Source organism: Pteropus alecto, unplaced genomic scaffold (assembly GCF_000325575.1).
Source record: "Pteropus alecto unplaced genomic scaffold, ASM32557v1 scaffold22, whole genome shotgun sequence".
Lineage (NCBI taxonomy): Eukaryota > Metazoa > Chordata > Mammalia > Chiroptera > Pteropodidae > Pteropus > Pteropus alecto.
In genome coordinates, this window is record NW_006434839.1 from 10179331 (window position 1) to 10189221 (window position 9891).

At 57.8% G+C, this 9891-nt stretch overlaps 1 protein-coding gene across 2 annotated transcripts in view; it reads right to left on the reverse strand.

The window, feature by feature from the left end:
- The window catches only part of FLNC (filamin C), a 28437-nt gene that overhangs the window by 16248 nt on the left and 2298 nt on the right, over positions 1-9891 (reverse strand). For both annotated transcript variants that reach the window (XM_006910534.3, XM_006910533.3), the window contains exons 2-17: positions 7057-7305; positions 5379-5476; positions 5077-5227; positions 4865-4983; positions 4579-4656; positions 4214-4376; positions 3867-4067; positions 3070-3207; positions 2616-2742; positions 2333-2469; positions 1935-2128; positions 1728-1841; positions 963-1106; positions 615-738; positions 304-464; positions 1-86 (exon numbers count right to left, since the gene is read on the reverse strand). In XM_006910534.3, coding sequence (XP_006910596.1) covers positions 1-86; positions 304-464; positions 615-738; positions 963-1106; positions 1728-1841; positions 1935-2128; positions 2333-2469; positions 2616-2742; positions 3070-3207; positions 3867-4067; positions 4214-4376; positions 4579-4656; positions 4865-4983; positions 5077-5227; positions 5379-5476; positions 7057-7305 — 2284 coding nt within the window. The remainder of the gene's footprint in view (positions 87-303; positions 465-614; positions 739-962; positions 1107-1727; positions 1842-1934; positions 2129-2332; positions 2470-2615; positions 2743-3069; positions 3208-3866; positions 4068-4213; positions 4377-4578; positions 4657-4864; positions 4984-5076; positions 5228-5378; positions 5477-7056; positions 7306-9891) is intronic.

Consider the following 9891-nt stretch of genomic DNA (forward strand, 5'->3'; position numbering starts at 1 on the left):
CGGTTCAGCCCAGGGCCCTCAGCCTTGACCTTGCTGGCATCGTGAGACGGGTCCACTTTGATGTGGAAGGGGCTGGCGGGGATCTCCTGGATGGAGACGAAGTTTGGTCAGGGTGGGCAAGGACAGCCTCTGAAAGAGCCCCCTTTGTTTCCTCTGAGGCACGTTACCCACATACAGGAAGTGCTCAATCAATGGCCTTGGAAATGTCCCCCTTCCCCCAATGACAGCATCTCCAGTTGCCAGCATAGACTTGGGGGCAGTGGTATAGGCCACTGGTGACTGCCGAAAGCTGAGAGTGGGTACCTGGTTGGCAAATAGCACCATGATGGTGTAGCGGCCGGCCCCTGGGGGTGTGTACTTGACTGTGAAGGTGTCATTGTCATTCTTGATGATGTCAAAGTCAATGTCAGCCTCTGCAGGGCCCACCACACCAGGGGCGCACTTGATGCCAATGCTCACATCGCCTGAGGGGAGGCAGGTATGAGGCCATGAGACGGGGGCTGAACAACCTCCCTCGCCTGACCAGTCCCGTAGAGTCCTGGCCAGAGTACTAGCCTCAGCAGGCCAGACCCCGCCGGGCCCTACCCCGACGTCCACTCTCAGTCTAGGCGCACCTTGCCCTGCCTCGCTGCAGTCCACAGTGAAGTAGGTGGGCTCGTTGGCCTTGAGGCCCGTCTTCTCCACGCCAGGGCCATACACCTTCACGCGCTCGGGGTGACTGCCCTCTCCCACATTTACCTGTGGAGAGGGGTCAATGCTCAGCACAGTGAACCTCCCTCGAGGCCCGTCCCCTTCCCCAGCACTACCCGTCACAGCCTTAGCGGGACTGTCAGCCTCTGCAAGGGGGCCCGGAGGTGGGGAGTGGAGACAAGGGCCCAGGGACAGCCAACATCTCTTGCACGAGGTTCCACCCGCCCTTGGGGCAGCAGGAGGTGGGTAAGGTCAGGGCAAGGAGGACGCACCCGGAAGGGGCTCTTGGGCACGTTGACGCCTCCCCAGGAGATAATGATGGTGTGCTTAATGGGCTTGGTGGGCACGTAGGAGCAGCGGAAGGTGCCGTCGCCATTGGGGATGACCTTGATGTCAATGGGGCAGCCATCGGCGTCCTGTGGGCGTCACCAAGCAAGGTTCTTAGAGGGCTTGTGCTTCCTCAGAGCACTGGCACCCTCTGTGGGCCTCAGGCCATCCTCCTTACCCACCGCTACACACGGGGGCCTTCCCAGCCCAGACCTCAGGCCATGGGAGCCTAGTGCCACATGCTCTGACGGCCAGAGTGCACCCTGGGAGTCAGGGGGCCGGGCTCTTGGCCATCTGCGTGGCCTGCTCTCCCAGCCTAGGTCTCTGAAATGTGTTAGCATGGGAGAGGCTGAGCTAAAGCAATGTTCCTAAAATTGAATAACGAACATTTTAAAGTAAAATCTTCTTCCTGGACTTAAGATATGCTCATTAACCTCTAGGGGTCAATGAACACCAATTTGAGAAACTAATTTAGGAAACTAATATCTTACTCAAATTATCTTTTAATCACAAGTTATTAGTATGAAAACATGTTTTTGATAAAGTTATGTTTTTAAGATTATTAGTAAAGAAATATAAAATTTAAAATTTTCCATAGTTCTTATGGACCCATGAGAATGAGTCCTGTGATTCCTGGAGGCCCCTGCCTCTCACCTGCCTCCCCGCCCCCAGGGTCCTGCCCAGGAGAGTGACATGGAGCAATGTCCCACCTGGGCATAGAGCTTCAGATCTCCCTTGCCAGCTGCACGGGCATCAATGGTGAACTCCGCGGGCTTGTCCACGATGCAGCCCGTGGGCTCCAGGCCAGGTCCAAAGGCCTTCACCTGAGCAGGGGCAAGAGAGGAGGGCTGGGTTGGAGACTAGAGGAGGGCCTGCTCGCCCCATCCTAGGCTGGTGTGCAGGAGCTAGGACCACACCTTGTCGGGAAAGCAGTCTGGTGGGGCTGGCTGGATGTGGGCTATGAAGGGAGAGTCTCGGATGTCTTCATCATCGCAGATGACATGCACGGCATACTCCCCAGGCTCCGTGGGCCAGTACCGCACGTCACAGGAGCCATCTCCCTTGTCATCACACTCGATCTTGGCCTGTGAGGGCCCCTCGATGGAGAAGCCTGGGTGCAAGGTGCAGAGGATCAGAAAGTACTAGAGGCTTGGACATCCTGTCAGTCCCCCAGAACCCCACCCCAGTGGCCCCCGTGTCCCATCTCCTTGTCTCATCCCAACACGCCCTAACATTCCCACCTCCGGTCACTCCCCAGTGTCCCTCCACCACACCACTCCCCAGCATTCCCACCTGCTGCCACCCAACCACTTACCCAGTGTCCCCACCTCCGTGCCAATGGCCTCCACCACAAAGTCGGCTGACTTGCCCACCTGGCCAGTTTCCAAACCGGGACCCCAGGCCCGTACCTTCTGCGCTCCTGCCTCTGGGCTCACCTGTACCTCAAAGGGGCTGGACAAAGAGGGAGCCGGTGTCAATGTTGAGAAGTGTCCCCACCAGAAGTCCCCCTCCTCTCTTCCTGCAGAGTCCCAGGCAGCTGGCTCCCTCCTGCCACCCTGTAGGGCCCAGACAGGAAGGCAGGGGTGCACAGTGCTTACCTGCGGGGGATGGCGTAGCCGCCCCATGTGATGGTCACCACATACTTTCCAGGCACCACGGGGTAGTACTCACACTCGAACACACCGTCTCCAGCCTCCCGTACCTTCACGGGCTCCTCTGTGCCCTCTGAGGAGATGCAGGAAGTGGGAATCAGTGGACAAGTCCCAGCTCCTCGATCCTCTCAAGGAGCCCTGGGGACCCAGGCCCAGCCCAAGGGCAGAGCGGACCATTCCCAGCTTGAGAAACTGAGGCAGAGAGGAGTTGGTGTACCTAAGGTCCCACCCCGCCTCTGGTCAGTGTCTCTTTGGAGTCTCTCCAGGGGGCACTGTGCAGGCTGTCGTGGCTCTCAGGGGGTCAGAGCCCCTGGCCACATTCCTCCCTCCTCCCCCAACCCCACCACCTCCACCCCCACCACCCCTACCCTCATCTCCTGCTCAGGGCCCTGGCACTCACTTGGCCCCTTCACTGTGACCTTGAGCTCCCCACTGCCAGCGCCCTTGGTGAACACCTTGAAGTCAGCTACCTCTTTCACACGCACACCCTTGGGCTGCAGGCCCCGCCCAGAGGCTCGGCAAGCATTCGGGTTACAGGCTGGGGGGAAGAGGAGAGGGGAGGTTGAGGGTGCGCAGGGGTCCTGAACAGAGCCTCAGCCCCTCACCACTCATCCCCCACCTCACTGTGTACACTCCTCCTGACACCCTCGCAAGTCCATTGCCTCATGCAAGCTTCCTCCGTGCTCCCTGGTACCCCCAACACAACTAGGGCTGCTGAGAGCCACGCGTGGCAGGGAGCCAGGCACAGGCCCCTGTCAGGCCTATTACAAGGAACTTCTGCTAGGCTCTCAGCGTCAATGCTGCCTGGGACAAAGGCATGGCAGAGGCTGGGTACAGAGTGGAGCAAAGAGAGACAGGGAAGGGCCCTTCACTGTGCTCACCATGTATGCCCCTACCTTGTGGCCTTGGCACTTCCCCCTCAACCCTTCCAAGGTGGCACTTGTCTGCTATCCTTTGCTGTGGTCCCCTGACCCACCTCGGGCTTTGGGGGTAGGGAGATGATCAGGATGAGGTCTCTCCAGAGCCCCACTCCCTGGCTATTCTTTTGCCCATGTGAAGACTTCAGCTGGCTCCCCACCCACCACTGAACTTAGTGCTTCATTTCCCATAAATCCTCAGACCCAGAATTTGGTGGCAATTCTCTCTGTGTCCTGGCCTTGGTGAAGATGATTGTGGGGACGGGCGAAAGGGCTTTACCTTCAGCCACGTGGACGGGGAAGGGACTGCGGGTGATGGGGGCACCAGCGAAGGCGACATGCACGGTGTGAGGCCCCTCCATCACAGGCCTGTATGTGCAGCGGAACGTGCTGTCGCCCTTGTCCTCCAGGGCCACCTCCACTGTGTCCCGCCGGCCCTGTGGGTCCACGATCACCACAGCAACATCACCAGTGCCAGCCCCTGCCAAAGACAAAGGCTGTCAGCACCCACTCTGGACATACACAGCTACTCAGAGCTACCTTACCCTGAGACCACCCGATCCCCCACCCACACCCCCCATGCAGTCAGGGGCTGCCCACCTAACAGCCCCCAGAGGCCATCTGTACCTGCGGTGTAGATGTCAAAGTAGGTAGGTTTGTTGGCTACATTGCCCACAGGCTCCAGGCCAGGCCCACGGGCTGATACCTTGTTGGCATCCCCCAAGGCCATGCCCACATTCACTTCAAAGGGGCTGCGTTCAATATTCTGGCCAGCAAAGAGCACGGTCACCTGGGGGTCAGGGGTCAAAGGTTAGCTTCAAAAGGAGAACAGTTCTGAGAGGTGGCAAAGGGGCAGAGCAGAGCCAAGGAGGGTGGGAGGTAGGTGGCTGCCGCCCTGGAGTCGGGTGTAAGCTGAGAGGGGGGTTCCACTCAGCCAGAGCCTAGGATGTGAATGGAATGGAGAGTGTGGGGGAGGGCCCGTGGGTAGATACCTTGTGCAATCCAGCGACCTTGGGCACGTAGGAGACAGCGTAGGTTCGGTCCTTGTCATTGTTGGGGACGACCTTGGCCTATTGGGAAGGGAAAAGATTGGAAGTCACAGTGGCTGTATCCCCTCCTGACCCCACAGAGCCTGGCGGCCCCCATGGTGAAGCTTCCCCGACTCTCCGGCATAGTGGATGGTTCTGGCAGCCATCTCTAGGCCATTCCTGTTGTTGGCCTGTGGCCTCTGGTTCCAATGTCACTCTAATCCCTCTCGTTCCAAAGGCCTCTCCATACCTCCTCAGTGTGGCCCTCAGGGTCCTCAACGTAGACCAGCACCTCGCCCACACCGGCATCCACTGTCTGCACGGTGAAGTGGGCGGGCTGCAGCACGGTGTTGCCCTGCGGCTCAATGCCTGAGGAGCAGAGGCAGAGGCAGGTTACTCAGGGAGATCCATCCTGGTGGCACCCAGCTGCTCAGGGAGGACCGTCAGGGGCTCAACACATACCGGGTCCATAGGCAATGGCCTTCTTGGGGTTCAGCTGCTTAGAGCGAACAGGGGCACCAGGTTTGAGCTTGGCTTTGGGGAACTGGGACAGGTAAGTCATGACAGAATGCTCGTCCACGTTGGGGTCCACAATCTCCTCCGGGGCGATCACCTGCCATGGGGAGGAACGGAGTTACAGGGTGCTCTCCTTACCTAGCAACCCCAGTTCTCACCCACATCCCGACCAGGCATCCTTACAGACCCAACCTCTACCCTCGGCCCCCTCGCCCCATCCTCTCCCCGCACCTCAACCGCAAGTGTACCTGGGGCACCCCGAGCCAGTCGTCCGCCTGCTGCATAGCCTCCCGGGCATTCTCCACAGGCTGGTTGGGGTCCCAGGCCTCCCAGTCGGGGCAGAGACCTGGAGAGGTGGTGAAGGAGACGACAATTAGGCAGAAGCAGTCAGCCAGAGGCAGGACATGTACTCATCTGTCACCCTCACAGGCTGTGGGTTCATACCCCCTCCCAGCGGCCAGGTTACTGCTGACCCCTGATGTTATGGCCCATCAGCCGGGATGCCCACTGCTCCTCAGAGGCAGGCAACCTTCCCTAGCACCAACAATGAGGCCTTTCTGTCCTGGCTGACGCAGCCTGGCACCAGCCCTGCCAGCCAGCCTCCTGCCTTCCCAGGCCCCAGCACAGACCCCTAAACACCAGAGCCCCATGAGGGCACCCCTCCCAGGCCCCTCTACCTCATTTCAGCTGCCTTGGGGTGGACAGAGGAGGTCAAAGTCCCTGTTTCACATATGCCCCGGTACACCCACCCCCTAGAAGGTCCCCTCGCAGCTGTCCTGAAGTCCTATATCTCTAAGCACTTCCCACAACAGCCTTAGGGAATAAGACTCCCTCTCCATCCCAAATGCCCACTTGTGGAAACTGAGGTATTGAAGGGCCTATTGGGAGAGGATGAATTGTCCTCTATGGCGACCCGGTGCCCAGCTCTTTTGGCGGAAGGACTAAGGCAGCCCCAGGTCACTCTTGTAAAGGGGTGTAGAGGTTAGGAGGTGCTTGGTCTAGGCTAGACCTGGAGGAGGGTGGGTGATGCTCACTGGCGGGGCCGGGGCCGGCTCAAGGGCTGGAATCCATGACTGGCCAGAACAGCTGAGCTCACTGCTGGCAGCCGCACCAGCCATGGGCAATGGCTCAGCAGCTGGGACTGCTTCCCAGGCTGCCGGTGCCCCTGCCTCCCACCCCCTGCTCCCTAGTTGACCCCAGGCTGAGAGAGGATTCTCTCAAGGGGCCATGGCTCCCCACTGGCAGAGCTGACTGACCCAGGGGGAAGAAGACCTATTTTCTCAGGAGATGAGGGTCAGAAAGGGAGCTGCACATGGGGCAGGGCTCCAGCCGTGCTGCCCCAGTCTTCTCAGGGTCCCTGAGCTGCCCCCACCTGACTAGGCCAGGGCTGAGTCACCTGCCATGGGTCAGTGCCACATCACCTCAGCCCATACCATTCTGGGCCGCAGCCCCCTCCCAAAGCTGTCCCACGGTTTCACAAAGAAGAGCCTTCTCTGGGTCTAACTCCTGGCCTTCTTACTACAAGTCCCACCACATTTCTTTTTTCTCAGCTCAGCAGAAATGGTGCCTGTGTGGCAAAGTAGGAAGCTCGTGGAGCAGGGAGTCGAGGCTCTGGGCTCTAGACCAGTTCTGCCACAGATAAGCTATGTGATCTTGGACAGGTCACTAGCGCTCTGGACCTCAGTGTCCTTGTCTGTAAAATGAGGGGTTCTAAATCTTTTCCTGCCGCTGCAGAACCTGGCACACCCATCAGGAAGGGCTGACTCCAACACTGATTCTCAGCTGGGGAAGGGGGGAAGCCCCACAGGCGGTCCTGATCCCCCAGCTCTGAGAAATGCATTCTGACCACCAGTGGCCTCAGTACCACCAGCTCGTCCACTCTTCTTCCAGGCTAAGGGATCCATGTGTCCTAGCTGGCCTACTCACCAGGGGCACAGTTGTCCACCAGGGCACCCAGGGCTTTGCCATCCTGCCAGTCACGGTTGAAATTGGTGATGGGCAGCTGGGGCACCTTGTTCTGGATCCAGCCGAGCAGACGCTGCTTGGGCGTCTGCTTTCGGGCATCCTCATCATCCTCATCTTCCCACATGGGCATGGAGATGGAGTAGTGCAAGATCAGTGTCCAGATGAGGCCCAGGATCAGCTTCAGGTTCCCATCCACGATGGCCTTGCTGTCTGCAGAGTGGAAGAGACAATATGGGCTTGGGAGGGCCCCATCTTCCACTGCTCAGACCCCTCTGGCCCACAGCGCCCTCCCGCCCCTGTCTCCTACTTCTGGAACCTACTACCTTCTCTGCCTACCACATTCTCTCCCTCCTGTAAGGCCCGGCCCAGAAGGCAACCCCTTTACAGATCCTTACCTTCTCCCCTGGAATGAGGCTACTTCTCAACGTGTTCCCACAGCAGAAACTCTCACCTCTATCACGGCACTCGAGTGGGTCTCTTATTAGACTATAGATATCTCTTATTAGACTATAGATATCCTCCTGGAGGCAGACACCACTGTGTTGTTTCATTTTATTGAGGTATGCTTGACATACCACGAACTGCACATATTACGGAGTACAACTGAATAAGCCTTGACAACATGTATACACCCATAAAGCCGTCGCCATAAGATAATGAACACACCCCCTTCCCAAAGTTTCCTAGCACATTCTCCTTTGCAATCCCTCCCGCTGCCCTTCCTTGTCCCCTCTTCCCAGGCAACAACAGATCTGCTCTAGGTCACTATTGATTAGCTTCCGTTTTCTAGAGTTTTATAGGGTATGCACTCTTTTTTGTCTAGAGTCTTTCGCTTTAGACACTGTATTTTATCTCTCTATACTCAGAGCCTAGAACTTAGTAGGGTCTGAATGAATGAACGAATGAATGAATGGATACTTAAAAAACTGAAGTTGGAGAGGAGTAGAACCCACCTAGTTCCAGCCAAATTCTACTCTGAAGGCCATAAAAGGCTTTTGGAACAAAGTTCTGAGAGGAGGGACGGGGTACAGTACATGCTCTGTTAAGGCTTAAAAAAAACATGTTTTCAAATGCTGGGGGCCAGTGGGATTTCACAAGAGCCAGGGGAAATGTCACCCATGGGGATTCAAGTCTTAGAAGCTGAGACCCTTAACCCATTCCCTCCTTTGAGGAATACAATGCACCAGAACTGTTTCCTCAAGATATTGGGGAGCCTAGTTCCCCTTAAACAGCCAGAAAGAAATATCCAGGAGCAGGGAGTGGCCTGGAGTATAAATCTTTGGAAACCAGTTCATTCCTAAAGAACAATGCAGGCCTGAAATCCATCAGCTTCCCTGAGCCCTGCTTTTAGGAGGTTGGGAGGGGGCGGAAGACTCAGCCTTGTTTACTGGTGTTGCCCAAGAGATGGGAAAGGGTGGGGCTGAAGACGCCCGGTACACAATTTTTTCTGACCCCCCTAGATCTTGGGGGACAGCATTGGGCAATCCCAGCATCCTCCACTCCACCCCCACCTGCCCTCAGGAGGAACAATCTCAGCCTCTCTGTCCCTCTGGTCCAGGGCTCTGGCCTCTTTGGCTTCCCCACCCTTTCACTGATTCATCCTTCCTTCCCCGGCAGCTCCCCAGGCCGCCCCCTCTCCCCCTGGCTCCACTGCAGCACAATGGTTTGGCAGCTTTCAGATTCCATGACACACTCACTCCCAGTCTCCTGGTGCTTCAGTGCATTCCCTCTCAAACACACAGGCCCAGGGCACATTCACACAGGCTTGACACCCAGAGCCCCACAGCCTCTCACAGTCCTGACAGCCTCCAAAGTCAGTGCTTACAGAATTACTTCTTGCAAACTGGAGCCAGATCCCTGGGAAGGAGGCCTGGAGGCTGCTGGGGTTGGAAGGGCATGGGGGGGCGTTGTGGTTGGGGGAGGTCCTTCATATTTGCTGCAGGAATAGGTTTCTCCCCAGCAACTGGCCCTGGGCCAGACAGCAAGTGGTCCACTTTGGCTTGGAGCAGGAGAGGGGTGGGCCTAGAGTCTCACTCTGGGAGCAGTGACCTTCCTCTTCCTTTCCCCCTCAGAGGCCAGGCAGAGGAGGGGAGCTCGGCTCAAGCCAGGCTTCCTCTCTTGCACCCCAAGCCACCACTTCTATGCCTGCCAGGGGATACCCCCCAAAGGGAGGAGCCCGACAGTCAGTCCCTGAGGCCACCCCAGGCCCCAAGTAGAGGGGAAGGAGAGAGGGCTGGACAAAGGAGGGGCTGGGACAGCTGCTGCCCTCTCCAGCCCCTCCCTTGGCTGTTGGCTCAAAGAGAAGGAATAGCAACTGGGGAACAGCTGCGGGACAGAGCTGCCTCATGCGTCTCTTTGTTCGGAGGGGCTGAGGGGGTGGTGGGGACTGGGATGGGGGGAGGGTACTCTGCCTTCAACCCAAGCAGAGTACCCTCTCCTTCAGGTGGACGTCTCAGCTCCCAGCTCCCGCCCCACTCCTAGAAAGGGAAGTGGGAGTCTTTTTGACCTCTTTCCAGGTGCCCAGATGCTTAATTTCAGTCTTGAGATAATGTCCGGAGGAGGGTCCCTGGATAGCCCCTTCCCACCATCGAACAGAGGGAACTAGAGGAAGCAGGATGCCACCCCCGGTGGGGAAACCCTTTACATCTCCGCAGGGTTGGGCAGCCCCTGCTGCTGGTGCCCCTTCGCCTCCACCCTCAGCCTCAGGCCCAGCAGCTGAATTGCTGACAGCTTATCTCATCAGCGAGAGTGAGCCACTTGGCCCAAACGGAGACCGGTTCCCTTCCTCTCAGCAGG